Here is an 18,192-nt window from a genome sequence, read left to right on the forward strand (position 1 = left end):
TGAATGGGGATTGGACACTGGTGGATAAACTCTTGGCATTGTGTCAAGGTGCACATCCATCTCATGGGTAGTGGACTTTTAACACCTAGAAAAACCAGGGCTCTAGGATGTTTAGTCCCTTTAACATAAGGAAAGAGAAGAAGACTTTCTGCCTTCTTGTTCCTTACTTCTGTCCTTACCCCTACTAAGCCAAGATGTTCAGTGCTATATGATGGCTCTTCCAAATCCATTTCATCCAAAGAGCCTGCAGAGTGTGTGTATGTTTACAGTTGTGTTTTCTGTTGGAGCCAAGGTGCACACTTGAGTCTCATCACTCCAAGTTCTCTTTGTCATAAGGATGAGTAACTGATAATAGCTTAGTATGTTCTGCTTTTTTGGTAGTGTTGCCAGATAAAATACAGATTTCGAGTTAAATCTAAATTTCAGATAAACAGGGAAAGAATTTGCAGTAAAACTATGTCCAAAATGTTGCATGGGACAAAGTTGTACTAAAAATGAATTCATGGTTTATGTGAAATTCAAAAGTCAAATTCAGTTAGGCATTTGTTGCTTTTCTTTACTAGATCGAGCCACCCTATTCTTTCAGGTGCGTTGAAATTTAAGAGACTAGAAAGTCTTGTTCTAGGAATCTAGTGCAGAAACAGAGGAGCCACGATACCCGTACAAAGACGATCATTGAAAATATCCTCAGATATATTGGAACATATATGAATTTTCATCTAGAAAAAAAATGAAGGCATTTTAAAAACTGAAAACAGATTGCCTTCGTTTTTAGTTGCATGACGTATCTCTGGGAAGATTTTAGTGAAAGAGATAACACTGGTTTCCTCCGGGAAAGAGGATTGGGTTGACAGGGGAAAGAGGTGGGAGGAGGACTCGCCACTGCATATTCCATTTTGCACAATTTAATTTTGAACCATGAGAAGGTGTTGCTCGCTTAAAATATTATACTAAAATCATTTAAAAGGTACAAAACTAAATCTTTTACAACCATGGAATACTATGAGAAAGACATTTAGTGAATTCTGGTCTTGGACCTGGGGGCTGCATGACGGTTTTTTGATGGACGGGGGCTTTCCAGCACAAAGGGTCATTAGTAAGGCTGGTCCTGCTGGATGTTGGTTGGAGCACAAGGACCACTCCCTTAGGAGTGATGTACATACAGCAGTCAAAGACACTGGATCTGCTGAGACAATCCTAATTTCAAATACTCAGTTCCATGTGGCCATAAATACCCAAGTGTTTATCAGACTAACAGTTCTGAATTTTGTTCAGAAAGTCTAGTCTCTGTTGAAGTAAGTCAAGAGCCAGGTAGGAAGCAGAGTGTGTTGAGGGACACAAAACTAGGTTGATGGAAAAAGAAGTGAAAGGAAGGGACCGTCAAGTCCAACCTCGGTGCCGTGAATCAAAAAAACAATCTATAAACTGCGTAAAGAGGCACATGCCAATTGTGTTGCCACTGTGTGAGGTGGAAGGAACTTCCGGTTCTTGCCTACCTGCCAGAGCCCTCGTGGAATGTCTCCCCACCCCCACCCTACCCAGACCCACGTGCCCTCTGCCCCTCCCCCACTGCAGAACGTTTCAGCCACATTCTACTGTTATGACTCAAAGCTGCCCCTCCTTCAGTTGGATCCTGAGCGTCTGTTGAAGCAGGTCGCTCTCTGGGTCCTGGTCTTGACTTTTCTCATTGAGGCTACCAGGCAGCAGTAGTCCGTGCCCAAGCCTGCAGGATGGCTTCAGAAGGAGGTAAGCCTATATAGGCTGGGGGTGTCTTCTCAGAGACCCTGCCATCCCTCCCATCCTTCGGGTTCACACGTGACACTTCACGGTGGGCACACAGTTGGACTGAAGTAGAGGGAGAAGAGAGCACTGGACACACGAGGACATTTCACCTGGGGAGACTGGGGAGCCTGAAGAAACCTGAGACTGCACTGGGGAGGAGGGGTCATTGGAGGTGGATCAAGAGGAATTGCCCTGGCTATGGAGAAAGGATGGCAGCAGGCAGGTTGATTCTTTCTAGAAGGGAGACAAGCCACTTTGAAACGTGTGTGTAAGGATGTGTGTGATGTCCTGGTGGTGACACAGGGAGGGTCATGAGGAAAGCCTAGACCTGTCTTGTGTTCCTGAGGCACCTGAAGCTTGCCTCACCGTACCTTTCTAAGGGATTTGAACAGGAGCGTACTGTATCTAAGGGGGCCGTGGGGAGAGATGGTCTTGGTGAGAAAACTATTCAGTGGGGCTGTGTGTGGCCACACCTGCAGTGAAGTGTCCTCTCCGAGAGCTAGGCAGGAGGTTACTCTAACTGCCGCAGCCCACACCTCGTCCACTCCTCCCAGCCCAGAGCTCACTTCTCAGTTCAGGCAACTGTTGCTTTGGATTCAACAGGGGATGGGCAACGTGTAGCTTCAGCCAAGAGAGGGCTCAGGTTCCTGAGTTGCTCTGAATTGTTCTTCCTTTTGTGGAATCGCAGTACTTCAGACCTGCTTCATCTCGTCCAGTATCTCATGGTGGACCCTCAGGCTGCCTTGAGAGGAAGAGTTTGTTCATATTTCCTGTCACTCCTTCATGGACAGGGGACAGATGTGGAGTGGGGTTGTTTCGGGTGGAATGTCTGTGAAGGCTGCTTCCTCTTTTAAAGGGGGAAGGAGTGTAGCCCAGGGGCAGGAAGACGATCTTCTGTGTTCTTATTAAACGTCCTATGACACCTGTTCTGGTTAATTAGGTGCACCGTGGTGTGTACCTTGTTCTCCTGAACAGGGATGTGATCCAGACAACTTGATCGCCATGGCAACTGGCTTCTGCCTGCTTCTCAGATTGTCTTTCCGTTATTGGGAGCTGGAGGGGGAAGGACCACAGGCAGCCTGTACTCCCATGACCAATGTAACATGACAATTCCCTGGCCCTTGTTTAATCCTCTGCAGCCATCACTGGCTGTGAAATGACAGAATCTAAGGGACACGCGCCTACTTCTCACACACCACTCCCCCCACCCCCGCCTCCTAGGAACAGAACTCCTGAGTGAGGACAGTGACTCTGGGCACTGGGGAGGGGGTGGCAGGACCTGGCCCATGTTACGTGTCTGCTGTGGGTTGTTCTGAGATGCAGGTGCATTCTGGGCCAGTGTTATGGGTTTGTATCAGGATTCCATTAGAGAGCTATTTTCCAGCATTTTGTTTTGTTTTGTGAGGCTAGGAAAGAAAGAGGGGATTTCTACTGAGCATCAGGAAAAGGAGGACTGAGGAGGAGGTGGGGCCCTAATATTTTACACAATACCTGTCCACAAAGGGCTTTTGGGTGCCTAGAACTTACCTTGGAGAAGGTCCCTACCTGCTAGTACGCCGGCTGAGGGGCATTTCTCACAGAGCGGATGTCCACACGGCTCCAGATCTTGGGAGACAGCCTGTGAGGCTTAGGTGCCAGGGGGTGCCTTAGGGAGGCTCTCCAAGTCAGTGCTTGCTGAGGCGATTTCTTCTCGGCAGACAGGGGTCAGGGACCTTGGTGGATGGGCGCGGGGTCACCAGTGGAATAATTCTCAACTGGAGGTCAGGGCATGAAAATCACTTGAAGACATTTGCACGCTGCACAGTTTCCCTTGTCCAAGTGTCCCTCACCTGTGGAGATTAACACTCTGATGCCACAGAAAGCCTCAGTCCCACTTGCCCATTCTCCTCCTCCATTCACTCCTTTCCTTTGCCTCAACAGCATTCCAGTGCTGGGAACGGATGTGACCATGAACCGCGGTGCCTCCTTGTCTACTTTCACGGCAGGGCCCTTCCCTCCACCCATTCCTGGCGCCCAGCACCGGCCACCCTGGCAGCAGCACCTGCCACGTCCCATCACCCCAGCATTCCCTCCTGGCAGCAGCCTGCTGCTGCCAGCTTTCCCCAGGACGCCTATGGTGGCTAATGGTGGCCGTGGCCCCAGTGCCCCTGGGGCTTGCAACCTCACTGTCCAAGTCAGGTCACAAGGGAGGACAGTGGAGGCCCCCCAGACTCAGACCTTTGTCGTTACTCAGGCCCCCCTCACCTGGAGCGCTCCAGGGGCCCTCAGCAGGAGTGCTGCATGTCCTGCACCCGTATTCATAGCAACCCCTGTGATGGGGACCGTTGTGACTGCTTCAGCTGTTGGAGTTAGTCAGGCTGGCAAGGGAGGCTGGACCCCAGGCTTTCCTCCTCAAGCTCCACCACCAGCTGCCCAGCCGGCCCCTATCATTCGCCCAGTGAACCCTGGGCCATGGCCACATGGCACTTCCAGGGAGGGCCGCCTGGCCACCAACCAGTCCAACGCCTCGCAGGATGGCTCCTCTAACACCAAGAGCGAGTACAGTAACTTCCTACGTTGGCAGCACGTCAAGCCCCTGGCCCGGAGACACTTTTGCCTGAGTCCTGATGCAGAAGCTTTTTCCTGCTTTCTCGTGTGAGTGAACGCTCAGAGGGTGCTGAGCTTATGGGAGCTTTTAGATGAAGAGGAACTGGGGATGGACTCGCACGTTAGGTTTCTAGGGATACTGGAAGGAAGGTGTGAGGGCGATGTCCGTGCTATGAGAAGGCACACTGTCGGTCACATGGGTGGGCCTGCCAGTCCGTGACATCAGGACTGACATGTGCCCCATCTCAACTGGCCCCACCACCCTGTGAGTCTGGCCAGCTTGCTCTTCCATGATTCTCATGGTAATGTGGACTGAAGACTTGCAGTCAGAGAGGGCCGTGGTGTAAGGTGAGGAGCCAAGGAGTGGATGCCGCCCTCTCCTGTGGTGCCGTCTCCTTCATACAGGACTTGCGTGTACGTGGCCGGGGGAGGTCACTTCAGAGGAGGGGGAGGAGCGCGGGGCCCAGGAGAGCGCTTTATGCATGCCTCCACTTCGTTGTGCAGAATTCCACTAGGAACAGGGTGATGGTAGAGCTCTCCTAAGGGCGTGGGCTCTCTCCCACTAGAGTTGTGAGCCTGGCAGGCATTTCCATCCTAAACCTCCGGTCCCTCGTAAAAAGGGGACAATTACACTTCACTCAGAGGACTGTGCAGAAGACTCCTTGGGCTAATCTATGAAGTGTTAGCAGATTGCTTGGCACATGCCACGCCTCATTGATGATAGTGATTTTTATGATGAAAATGCAGCCTTGAAGAGGAAAAGAGCTCCCCAAGGCACAATGTCCCAGCTCTAGCCTGGGAGTGGATGGTCATCCTTGAGTGAGTGTGAGGCGGTGACAGCAGTGGCCGGGAAGGCTTGTCTTTACCCTCCCAGACACCTGCCTCTCACCCTCCTGTTGCTCAGTCATGCTGGGTTGAGTGATGTGTGGGTACATTGGCGGGTGGGGTCAGGCAGGTGGGGGCTGGGCTGGTCCCGGAGACTAACCCCGAGGGCTTACAGCCCAGTGCTTCGATCCCTGGCCCACCTGAATCCCACCATGCCGCTGGAGGAGGGACTGCGGAGGGCCGTGCAGGAATGGCGGCGCAGGAGCAACCTTGACCGGATGATCTACTACGAGACGGCGCAAAAGTGAGTCAGCGTCCTGGGCCCAGGGGCTGCGTGGAGGGTGAGGCGAGTGGGTGAGGGCAGGATCTGGACGTGGGGGTGCTCATCAGAGAGGACAGAGGAGAAGGGCTGTCACCCAGCACAGGGTCCCCGCAGCCCAGGGGCCCTACTGTCCTCCAGAAACCCCTCCTTCACCTGGAGAGTTTGAGACTTCTGTCCTTCCTCCACCAGGAGCTCTGCCCTCCCCTGATTTTGACCTACCCTTACCTTGACATGAAGGTCTCAGGACGGGGCAGGGTGAAGCTGTGAGTCCAGTAGGGGTCCAACTCCGGCCATATGGGCTGGGCCGGGGAAAGAGCTCCACCCGCCAGCCTGCTGCTTCCTTAGTGGTGGGTGGCTGGCGGCCACTAACATAGATTTGGGACCACCTCTCCTCATGAAAAGTGCCCTGAGTGGGTACCCTGGCATCCCTGAAGAGGCTGGGGAAGCCAGCTGTCGTCGGCCCAAGGGTCTCTGGCCCTTCCAGTGTTTGCTCCATGGTAATCCCCTTGGTTTAAGAAACAAAAGCAAACAAACGAGCGCCTCTCACAAGAAGGGAAGGCCTCTCCTCTAAGCTCAGCATCCACATCGTCCAGCCTCTCCTGGGCCCTGTCTCCAGGTCTATGTTCCAGGAGGCTCAGTCCTAGCCCAGGGTCCTGGATTCGGGCAAGGACCCCTGTGGGGAACACATGCCTGTTCCAGCCTCTGGCTGTCAGCCCTTCATGTGGTTCTGGATGGGGACGGGGGCATGAGGAGGGTGCCCCCTGGGTCAGCCATGTGTCCCGTTGACCTGGTTCAATTCAGCGACCTGGGTCTATGCTGTTGAATGCCCTCCAGTGCTGGTGAGGCAGGAAGGGTCCCAGATCTTGTGATCACTTCCAGGAGCAGCTCTCTGCTGTGGACAGCACCTCACAGGGCCCTGACGGCCCCAAGGCACGTCCTCTCCCAGTGCCTCATTCTTGGCTGCCTTTGTTGGGCTCCAGAACCCAGGCCTTTTTCTCAGGGTGGCCTGTGTCTCCGTCACCCCCCAGGTTCATGGAATTTGCGGCCGAGGAGGAGATGCACATTCAGAATTTGCAGTGGATGCAGGACCTGCCTCCTCCAGCCCCACCGAAGCTGGATCCTCGGGTGCCCCCAGCCCCGAAAGTGGGCCTTCAGCCAGGCACCCAGGTTCCCACTGGAGCTGAAGGCACAGGTAACAGGGGCCTAGGGTTGGCCACCGTCCCCATGTGGATCCTTTTCTTTCAAGACAGGGGCATTGGTCTTTCAACCAAAACAGCCACCGAGGCGGGGGGTTGGGGGGATGGGGTCTCAGCTGCCCTTTGTCACTACGGGGTATTGACTTGGTCAGTTTTATAACTCCTCTCACACCTCCCTGTCAAAGGACCCCACACTAAGTCTGCCTAAGAAGTGGGCTTGATGGGGAGACCCCTAGAAAATTGGAGGTTCCCCACTTCCTTACTTGTGACCCTCTTAGATGACCCCCTAACCTCCCCTCTCCAACTGTGCATGAGGCTTCAGATGGTCCTGACCCCTCCCACACCCACATCAACGTCCCCCAAACAATGCCCTCACCAACGTGCGCTCGGTGGTCAGGAGGTGGACCGGGAGTCCCTCACCTTCCTTCCCTTCCTCCTGCTCTGCCTCAGCCTGTGCTCCCAGGATGTCCAGCCGCAGGGCCCAGCCCTCGCACCCGAAGCCACACAGATCCCAGGGGAACCCGGAGCCCAAGGCGCCCAAGGAGATTCCCCCTGAGGCTGTGAGGGAGGATGTGGACAGGATGGAGGCGCTGGTGGGGCCCGTCCACTCAGCCCCAGGCAAGTCACATGAAGAATGTGGAAAGGACGGAAATGAGCTGAAGCAGGAAGACGACGACACCTACTTGGACCCGTGTCTCTTGAGCTACACTGACGAGCTGCGTTCCCGGGAACACTCTGTCACCAAGGTAGGCTGGGCCTGGAGCCTGGGGTCTACAAGATGCCAGGGCATGGAACTCTCAGCACCCAAGATCTGGGTTCTGCTCAGGCCGATGGGACTTAAGCTCAGCTCCTTGTTCCTGAGCCTGGTGTTAGGGGAGGTTTACGCAGATGTATGTGTGTATATGTTTGTGTCTGTGTGTATGCCTTTGTGTGTCTGTGTATGTGCATCTGTATATGTGCTCTTTTGTGTGTGACTGTGTATGTGCATGTTTGTCTGTGTGTGTGTGTGTGTGTGTGTGTGTGTGTGTGTGCTGACCATCCCCGCCTTGTGGAGGAGAGTGGGGGTGGGTCTCTGCTTTTCACTTTCCCTCCTGGTCTTCTTGTGTCACAGGCCACTCCTGGCCAAGGATGCTCACAGCCTCTTCTTTCTGTCCGAGGTGGAGGCAGTCATTCATCCTCGAGTCCCGGCAGAATTGTCTTCCCCAGACCCACAGCTGGATCTCTCGGCCCTTGCTGAGGAGCTGAAGCAGGAGGAAGCACTCACCCCTGAAGAAGTGAGCCAGGGGAGGGAGAGGGACACTTAGGGAGCCAGGGGACTCCAGGGGAGGGGGGACCCCAGGTGACCCAGGGGACAGGGGAAACCAGGTGGCCCAGGGGAGCCAGAGGAGGGAGGGATCGCAGGTAGAACAGGGGAGACAAGGGACACCCAGGAAGACCAGGGCACGGAGGGACCCCAGTGAGCAGGGGAGAGGTAGGGCCCCAGAGCAGGAGGCCCACATGGCTCTGTCCGTGCCTTCCCTGCCTCGGAGGCCTGGCATGGGGAAGGGCCCTCTCTGGGGTGGGTGCAGCGCAGGGTGATAGGAAGGAGAGGATGGGGAGCCGGGAGCGGAGGGAAGGACACACAGCTGGGAATAAGGTGCAGGAGGATGGCAGGAATGCCACCGTGTCTGTATTTGGAGTCTAGTCCTGGGGTCACCCATCCCCTCCTCCCCCCCCCAGGGCCATTGTCCCACTGCCCAGTGCTCCTCCTCTCACACGTGCGCGTGGAGCCGTCACTGTCCTCCTCCCTCCTACCAGCTGGTGCCGAAACGACTCCTGGCCTTGAAAGAGGACGAGGGTGGGCTGGCAGCCCCGAGCCACAGTGCACCCGGAATGGGCTCAAGTCCTTCTGAGTCCCACGCTGGCCAAGGTGCCCAGAGGCACGACCAAGACCGCCATCGAGGGGTCAGTGATGAAGCCTGCCCACCAGAGATTGATTTTGAGGCTCTTCATAGGCCCAACCGAGCAGACACTGGCCCGTTCGGGCCCAAAGTCTTTGTTCCCTCTCGAGGACGTCAGGAGGTCTCTCCATCCCGGGCCGGGCGGCCCTCCTCTCCCCAGGGTCAAAGGCGCACTGGCCCTCGACTGGGACCCAGGGATGCGTCTGTTATCAGAGAGGCGTCTCCTGTTCGGGAGGCCCGAGGGCCCAGGGACGCGGCCAGTGAGGACGAGGAGGCGTTCCCCAGCCTGGCCTCCCTCTTGGCCTCTCTGCCCAGCCTGCCGCCTTGCCGGCTGTCCCAGAGTCCTGCCCCTGCTTCAGGCCTGGCCTCCCCTGGAGGTTGGGGGGCCCAGAGTGCTCCCCAGGCCCCCTCCCCTCAGAGAAGGGGCCTCAGCCCAGCTCCACCAGCCGCTCCCAAGTCGAGGAAGCGGGCTCTGGGTGGGCGCCCAGCCGCTGCTGAGAAGCTGCCCATCCCCGGGGCTGCCCACGGGGTCTCTGCGAGGCCAGCCTTGGCTCTGGGGCTGGCTCGCCCCTCACAGCCGGGAAAGAGAAAGCGTGACCCGTTTGTCATAGGGAAGAGGAGGAACAGGAAGAGGAAGCGCTGCAGCCAGTAGGGAACAGCTGGGCCGGCCCTCCAGGGCGAGCCCCCCAGGGCGGCCCCCAGGGGAGCCTAGGGGCTCCTCCTCACCCCAGAGCTGATCCTGGGATTGTGGGGGGTTAGGGAGGTGGGGGAGGTGGGTGTGGGCAGGACCTTTGGAGTGATGTATGAAAATTGTGAATAAAGATAGTTTTGGTGGGAAATGCTCTCAGGCCACTGTTATCTTGTTCGTGTGGAGCTGCTCCACAGAGAGCGATCCTGAGAGGAAGGAAGGGTGAGGGAGGTCACAGGAGCTATGGATCTACAGGTGGCCAAACCTTTCCTCCACATAGACAAGGACTCCTCAGGCTGCCCCTGGGAACGCACAGCTCTCACTTTCCCCAGGGACCCCCTCATCATCCCCTTCTCTAAAGCCTGCTTGGCTAGGGGCCTTCTGGGGCATCTGTAGCATCTTCTGCATCCCTGAACCGTCTGGGGAGGGAGAGCTGCTTTTGTGCCTCTCAGCCCTCTGGACACTAACCAGTTTCTAGGACGGAGCCTGGAGACAGCCCTTGTCTTTATGGAGCTTCTCTCTGCTTCCCTGAAGTGGCCAGGCGATGGCGCTGGGGTGACCCTCCGCTCATCCAGGGTTTCCTGTGTGGGTGGCCTGACCAGAGAGGAAAAGTCTTGGCCATGGGGACAGGACTGTCTGCCTGGTCGTAGCGGGAGCGTTCTCTAGTCCCACTGGGATTACTGCAATGTGGAGCGTGGTTGAGGCAGCTACCTCTTAATCCCAATGAGGATGCAATAAGGGGAATGGGCAGAGGGAAATTCATGGGGCACCTGTTACAGGTGTGTATAAGGGTAGTGACAGTGGGGCCCCTTGGTGGGACTTGTGGGATTTCTGTGCAGCAGCATCTCTTTCAACTGAGGGAGGAGGACCCATCTGGCTGTGGCTGTGGGGACTGGCCTTAGGGGCCTAGGGGTGTGCAAAGACACCCCAGAACTACTGTCCCTTCCCTTTCCACCCATGGCTGGTCATGTGTGTGTATTGGTATCAACACTGATTTGTATTGCCATAGAAAACAGTTCCTCCTGACAAACTATGACCGTGTTTCACAAGAACAGCTTGCTCACAGGGGCAGCAGGGGTGGGGGAGAGGTGTCTGTGGCCCCAGATCTGGGTGGGAGCTGGGATCCATGCTGAGGAGTGTAGAGGCCTCAGTCACCGTCCCGTGCTTGCCGGCAGAGACTTTGAATCATCAGAGCTGGGGAAATGACCCGCTCCTAAGGGTGAGACGAGCAAACAATGAGGGGCAGGGAGCAGACCCCTGCTGTCTCCCTGAACTGCCCCCCCTCGCAGCCTGCTTAGCCCCCGTCACGGCCTGTGCTGGCCCACCTCTGAAGCCCCTTCCTCCTAATGCACTCAGATGCTCTGATCCTTTGTGGACCCGCCCTGGGCCTCACCACCCCCCCCCTTCCCTGCTGGCCAAAGCCTCTTCTCCCGGTTCTGAGTTCTGATTCCTTCCCCAGGACCCAGGCGGGGGTTGGGACAGCAGAGACTCCCTAATTCTCCCTCCTCCTCCCTGAGATCTTGACAGTCACCTTTGCATGTTTCTATGATTTTCACTACTGTACATACTTCCTGTGAGTGGCTATGATATGTCCTTTTAGGAGTGGCTTATTTCACTTAGCATAATGTCTTAGAGGTTTATCCATGTTGTAGCATGAGACATGGCTTCCTTTTATTGCAAGGAAGGAAATACTTCCTTGTGTTTATAGACCCCATTATCCCTTCATCTGTTGATGGACATTTGGGTTTCTTCACGTCTTGGGTATTTTGGAGAATGCTACGACGAATGTGGGTGTGCAAAGATCTCTTTGAGATCCTGCTTTGAATTCTTTTGGATACATACCCAGAAGTGGGACTGCTGGATCACATGGTAGTTATATTTGTAATTTTTTGAGGAAACTTCATATTGTTTTCCGTAAGGGTTGTCCCATTTTACACCTCTCACCAACAATGAGAAAGATAGCTACCATCAAGAACTTGGTATATATCCATCTTATAAAAATGTTTATGCTTTTAGCAGAGCTGTAGATAATCAAAATTATGTATAATAACAATATTTTTGGTTATATATGGTGTCATGTAAATCATATTGCCTTTGCCTTCTTCTTTCAACATTCTTACTTTTAGAAAAATGGATATATTAGATGTTCTTTAATTTTTTAATTATTTATACTTTTGCATTGTATGCATACATTAAAAATATTTTATCAGTTCCCTTGTTGGTGAACTTTTATAAATTATAATGTGACAGGGTAATCAGTTCCAGAGGAAAAGTTTTTCCTTTCAGAACTTTGAATATTTATTCCATCGAATATGGCTTTTGTTACTGTTTTTTCAAATTATGCCATCAATACACCCTTTCATGGTGGGTGATCAGTTTCCTTGCTGACTGTTTTTCGTAAGACTGTCTGTTGTCTTTTGTGTTCTCCAGTTTCTTGACGTGTGATTAGTTTCAGGTTAAAAAAATGTATCCTCCATGTGATCTATTTTGCTTCATTAACTGATAATCCACATTCTTCATCTCATCTAGAACATAATATTATCTTTTTCAAATGTTCCTTCTACTCATTCTCTCCTGTCTCTACTTCTAGAACCCTGGATATATGTATATTAGACCATCTTATATATTCTCTGTGTCTTCATCAGCTTGGACGGCTATAACAAAATGCCATAGACCTGGTGGCTTGAAAAACAGACGGTACTTTCTTAACAGTTCTGAAGGTTGCAAGTCCAAGATCAAGGTGCCATATTCAGTTCCTGGTGAGAGCGCTCTTCCTACTTTTCGGATGGTTGTCTTCTTACTGCGTCCTCACGTGGCAGAGAGAAAGAGGGGTCCCTCTTGTGTCTTTTCTTTTAAGGGCACTAAACCCATTATGAAAGCTCCATTCCCATGCCCTAATTACCTCCCAAAGGCCCTATCCCCAAATACATTGAAGGGTAGGGCTTCAACATAAGAATTGGTGGGGGGGATATACGTCCATAGCATTCTGCCCCTGGGACCCAAAATTCGTGTCCTTATTGTATGCAACATACATTCATTCTATCCCAACAGCCTCAAAAGCCTTAACTCATTCCAACATCAACTGTAAAATTTAAAGTCCAAAGTCTGATCTAAACACCATCTAAATCACATATGGGTGAGACAGGAGGTACTATTCATCCTGAGGCAAAATTCCTCTGTAGCTGTAAATCTGTGACCCAAACATGTTAAGTGTTTCCAAATACCATGTTGGGACTGGTATAGAATAGACATCCCTACTCCAAAAGGAAGAAATAGGAAAGAAGGAAGGGGTGACAGTCTCCAAGCTAGTCCAAAGCCTAGCAAGGCCAATCCCATTAGATCTTAAGGTACGAGAATAATCCTCTTTAGTTTGATGCTTTGCCCTCCAGGCCCGCTGGGGTGGCAACATCATCCCCACAGCTCGGTGGGGCAGCCCCACTCCTTCAGCTTGGTGGCGTGCCACCCACACTGCAGCTCTCTGTAGGGCCTCCACCTACACCATGGCTCTCTGTGAGGGCGACAATCTCACACTTTGAAACTGAGGCCCCCTGGGCCTGTGGTGGGATTGACAGACCCGATGACCTCGGAATCACCTTTGGGGTCCTTCTTCCCTTTTCTTCAAGAGGAGTACACATTCACAGCCAAATTGCTCTAGTCTCCCATTCTGTAGAATCCAAGAATTCTGACAGCCTTCCCTCATTCTGCCTGGCTTTCTCTGTCCCCTTTCGTTCAAACTGGCAGGGTCCCTGCTGGTTTAATCCTCTATTCCTGGCCTCTGCTGAGATGACTAATTAAATTAATAGCACACCTGCTACACCCTTCGAGATTTCTTCAGAACAAGCGTTCTCACTTTCAAATATGGATAGGCTGAGAAGTTTCCAAATCTCTAAGTTCTGATTTCTTTTTGCTTAACAATTTGGTCTTCAATTTCTCTCTCTCCTGACGTGTTTCACTGTGAGCGGTGAGGAGGAACCAAGCTACTTCTTCCAAACTTTGTTCAGAGATCTCCTCAGATGAATATTCCGTTTCATCACTCACAGGGTCTACCTTCCAAAAAACACTAGAACACAGTTCAGTCGAGTTCTTTGCCACTTTATAATAAGAACTGCGTCTCCTCCAACTTCTGATAACGTGTTCCTCATTTCTGTTGGAGACCTCACCAGAATAGCCTTTAACGTCCATATTTCTATCTGTTCATGATTATTTCTGTATTCTCTACAAAGATGGAGGTTTTCTCTCCAGTGTGCGTCTTTTCTTTCTGAGCCATCACCAGAATCACTTTGAATAGGTAAGGGCTGAAAGGCCTTTATGGTGATCTCTGCTTTTTTTTAGCATGCACTTCCAATCTCTTTCAGCCTTTACCTGCTATCCAATTCCGAGGCCACGTCCACATATTTAGGTATTTGCGACTTCTTGGTACCAAAATATGTGTTAGCTCAAGGGACTATAACAAACTACCACAGCCTGGGTGGCTTAAACAACAGACGTTTAGTTCTCACAGTTCTGGAGGCTGCAAAGCCCAAAATCAAGCCACCAGCAGACTCCAGGTCCCTAAATTTCTCATTCATAATTTCTGACCGTTTCTTTTCTGTGCTACATTTTAGCTAATTTTTCACGTCTATCATCCATGTCATCCACTTCCTCTTTCTCAGTATCTGATCTAACTTTTTCCCATTCCCTTTGCTCTACAGATGTGTGATGTTTGTAGGTTGAATTTCATCATCCACTATAAAATATTCAATTTCAATGGTCAAGATTTACTAACATCAATCATTTTTACTGTTGAAGACAGAACATTCTTAACTGGAACTGGCACTGTTAATACAAGTGTATGATAGTGAATACAAGCACAACTAGTACAGTTTGGTGCTACTCCTTGATTTGGGTTAAGGTGCCAGCACTTCTGCCACCTTTGCTTTTACACCATCAGTACCTATGTCAACACAATTGTTCCAGAGTAAATCATGAGATTAAAAAAGTTTCACCAACAGTTTGAATATTACAGCATCATGTTGTTTGTGATCAAGCGTGAAGATCGTCAATATTATCTAGTGCTAGTACTAGACAAATTCAAGGAACACAGCAAACCCAGTCACTTTTTGTTTCCTTTTCCATGGGAAAAGCTGTAAGCAACATGTTTTTGCCCTTTAAAGGGCTCCTATGTCTCTGTTTAAAATATTCCATTCCTCTCTCTCTCTTTTCAAATTCATTAATTGATTTATTTGTTTCTAGCTGCGTTGGGTGTTCGTTGCTGTGCGCAGGCTTTCTCTAGTCGCGGTGAGCAGGCTTCTCATTGCAGTGGCTTCTCTTGTTGCGGAGCACGGGCTCTAGGCGCGCGGGCGTCAGTAGTCGTGGCACACGGGCTCAGTAGTCGTAGTTCGTGGGCTCTAGAGCGCAGGCTCAGTAATTGTGGAGCACGGGCTTAGTTGCTCGGCGGCATGTGGGATCTTCCCAGTCCAGGGACCAAACCCATGTCCCCTGCATTGGCAGGCGGATTCCCAACCACTGCGCCACCAGGGAAGTCCCAATTCCTCTCTCTTTAAACAGAAAGTGACTGGACTTAAAGCAGTGCTTAAAGTTTACTGGTACTATAATCCTTGTTCAAAATTGCTCTGTGGCATAAGTCACAATGCAGTGAATTGTTGACACCTCCAAATCCCAGGGAGGCCCCTGAGTGCTCTCTCAGGAGGAAATTGAGGTCAGGTGTATCTGATGGCCTGTGTGCTCTCTGTGATCCTGGTGATATGTGGGGGCTTTCAGGTGAGTGCAGTGGGTAGACTCATGGACTCTTAGTCTTGGCTGGGGGAGACAGCACTGTCGGGCTTATGTTTCCACATTTGCCTCCTTTTGTGTTGCCTTTCTCGCAGTTGCATTTAGCCTGATTAGAGGGAAGGAGGAGATGTCGGTAGCTGGGCAGGTGGTTCTCCAGGAGCAAATGTCAGGGACGGTTGTGTGGGCAAGATCCCTAGGCCCCGTCCTGGCAATCTTGCTGTGCACTGAGCAGTCCAGCTGAATCGGCTCCTTGACCAGAAGTCCAGGAAACTTTTGGCAAGCTGGGCAAAATTTGGGATCTGAGGATGGGCTCAGAAATTTCAGCAAGGACTTGGCGGCATCTTACCCTCGGGCTGTTTAAGAGCCCCTGGTTTTGAATGGCATGAAGCACCAGAGAGCCTTTGATCACATTCTATACAGCTGTCCTGTGTGTGGCCCTCCAGCAGCAAACCTCCTGTGCTGTGACCTCAGGGCAGGCCCCATCCCCCCGCCCCAAGGCTCCTGCCCTGGGAAGCCTGAGGGTGTAGCGCAGGCTGACTGTCAGTGCTGGGCTCCTGGCTTGCCTGCCTCACAGGATGGAGCATCTGTTCACCTTATGCTGGTGCCCTTCCCAGAACCAATGGGCTCACAGCCCAGACATTTATGCTGAGTCTGGGGGCAGCTGTGCCCTGAGAAGCCATGTCTTCTCACTTGGCCCAGGGAGCACCTCCTCAACGGACCACGCTTATCATACGGGCCTCCTGCTCTTGTGCCCTCTTGTTTTGTTCTGAGGCAGGTGGTTGTGATGGCCAGTACTGTGGGGTCTTGTGATCTCAGAGCAGACACTGGAGGCTGACTGACCCCACAGAGGTGGACAAGGATGTGGGCTCAGGCGATGGGTCCTTTCTTGGGTTTCTGCCTCTCCTCCCTGACTCCTGACCCTTGCTCTCAAAAGCTCACCTTTCTGTTGTAGTTGCCTCACCAGGGGGCAGTGATGGGCTTTGCCCTGCTGAACTATACCCTCGGGGTCGGTGGCCACAGCCTGGCTTGTCACACACTGGGGAAATCCTACGCTGGGGAACTCAGGATTGTGCCTTGCTGGGCTTGGAACCCAGGTAGAAAGGTAGATGGTGTGGGTCTGAGGGACTGATGCCCCAGCCCCAGGGCAGGTGACTTCTCCTGGGAGAGGTTGCCCATGGCCCCCTTTGGCCCCTCAACCCTGCAGAGGTGCTGATAGACGCCCCCTGCAGGCCACAGCCTCTGTGCATAGGATCTGCCCCAGTATCACATGAGAAGCCGGGGCCAGGAGCCTCGCTCTCTCTGAGAGCAGCTGGTCAACCCACGCTGAGGGGCGTCTTCTCGGACACAGGGCACATAGCTGACCTGTAACTGACATATAGACTCTTCCCTGGGCTTTACCCCGGAATTTACCTCCATTCTTGTCTCCTGTCTCACGGCCCCTGCCTTTTCCCCCAGACACCGGAGATCTCCAGGCTTGGGTGGAGTATGGCATGTTGTCAAGCTCAGTGGTGTCCACCTCACCAGCCCACTGGAATCAAGCCCCAGGGGGCCTTTGAGAGAGCAAGACCAAGGACTTTAAGAAGACTACGGTTAATGTTAAGGAGCATAGATTGTAAGATGAGGAATTTCACTAGGGTTTTTCAATCCATAAGAAGAATGAAATAGAAATTGCAGAATTGAAACTTGCACAGACATCAAGAAATAATAGTTTACAGGCCTCAAGAAATAATAGTTTAACAAATGACACATTCACAGAATCAAGGAGATGAGCACCATCCACAGGGTGTGCAAAGGAGGTGCCTTATCCCAGGAGCAGCGTGGCCACGGATCGTCTGAGAGCGAGGCATGTGCTGGGGAAGTTTTGTATGTAATATTCACCAAAGGGAACCTTGGCCAGTGATACCAGGGAAAGGCTATCATGGTGAAGGCCCGCTCATCTCCACCACCCTCAACTTGAATCAAAGTATTGGCTGAAGAAACACACTTGACAGAGACTTTGGCCACCTGGCCTGGGTTCTCCCTACAAAACGTCATGTTTCTCCACGAACAGGGCAAGGAGTCACAATTGTCCGAATCACAGACTGCGTATCTCAACGGTACAGCTATTACAAATTTGCACCTTTGTTTGAAGGGAATTGTTAAGTGGTGGGTAGGGAGTGATGTGTTCCAGGGAGGATTTGGGCCCTCTGGCTTGCAGGTGACCCTCTTATCAGACAGGGCAATTCTGCCAATAACTCATCACTGCCTTCATTCCTCAGGTGGTAGGGATACAAAGGAATTAAAAGGGGTGCGGGCAGAAAACAGCCCTCACTGACAGCACAGAGCCATCACCTACTGTCTCCTCAACTCCTCTGCCCATAGAGCCACTGAGGGTGCCAGCTTCTTGCGTTCACAGCAGCTGTTGATAGCACACCATCATCCAAGGAGTTCTTGAGCACCAACTTTGCACTACTCAGCAGCAAAATGGAGAAATCAAGGATGGTCCATGGAAATAGCTACGGGTCTTGTTTTAGGGCAAACGAGCTTATTCTGCAATATGTGCTTCTTAGTTAATTGGGGTTCGAATGTCCTTTCTTGTATGAAATGATGTGGATAATGTTTGACAAATAAAAGGTTGGCCACCCCATGAGAAACTATGCTTTTATCTGAGTGGGGTTGGGGAGCAAGAGGGAGTAATGAAAATTTGGGTTGTTGAAGTAGTGACAGGGCAGGGCTGACTTGTTCAAGACTGCCTCCCTGCAGGAGGAAGGCCGGCCTTCCTCAAGACTTCATGGACACTCCCCATAGCCAGGGCTTACGGCTGTCATAGCTGGTGATTCAGCCATGGGCCTACTGAGCAATACAGCTGCAACCGCAGCTTGGCTCAGCCCTGACCAGCAGGAGAGAGGCTGGGCCTCCCTCAGCCTGAGTGCTCGTTCCATGGAGAGGGACTGGACCTGGGTCCTGTGTGTCCCAGTGCTGGTCCTAGTTCCTGCCCACACGGGACCTGGGCTTCCCTGATTCTGCAATGTAAACACCAGAGCCCAAAGTTTGGGTCCCTCTCCTGGACCCTGGATCCCTACTGGATCCCTGTGTGCTGGC

General features: G+C 52.2%; 1 protein-coding gene across 1 annotated transcript in view; it reads left to right on the plus strand.

Annotated features, from left to right (window-relative positions):
- The window catches only part of LOC130708202 (NUT family member 2G-like), a gene marked incomplete at its 5' end in the record, with an annotated part of 111,424 nt that extends 102,041 nt beyond the window's left edge, over positions 1-9,383 (plus strand). Inside the window, 6 exons of the mRNA XM_057546303.1 lie at positions 3,703-4,416; positions 5,369-5,497; positions 6,544-6,631; positions 7,185-7,457; positions 7,869-7,985; positions 8,509-9,383. Coding sequence (XP_057402286.1) covers positions 3,703-4,416; positions 5,369-5,497; positions 6,544-6,631; positions 7,185-7,457; positions 7,869-7,985; positions 8,509-9,303 — 2,116 coding nt within the window. The remainder of the gene's footprint in view (positions 1-3,702; positions 4,417-5,368; positions 5,498-6,543; positions 6,632-7,184; positions 7,458-7,868; positions 7,986-8,508) is intronic.
- Between the last annotated feature and the right edge of the window lie 8,809 nt (positions 9,384-18,192).

Source organism: Balaenoptera acutorostrata, chromosome 5 (genome assembly GCF_949987535.1).
Source record: "Balaenoptera acutorostrata chromosome 5, mBalAcu1.1, whole genome shotgun sequence".
NCBI lineage: Eukaryota > Metazoa > Chordata > Mammalia > Artiodactyla > Balaenopteridae > Balaenoptera > Balaenoptera acutorostrata.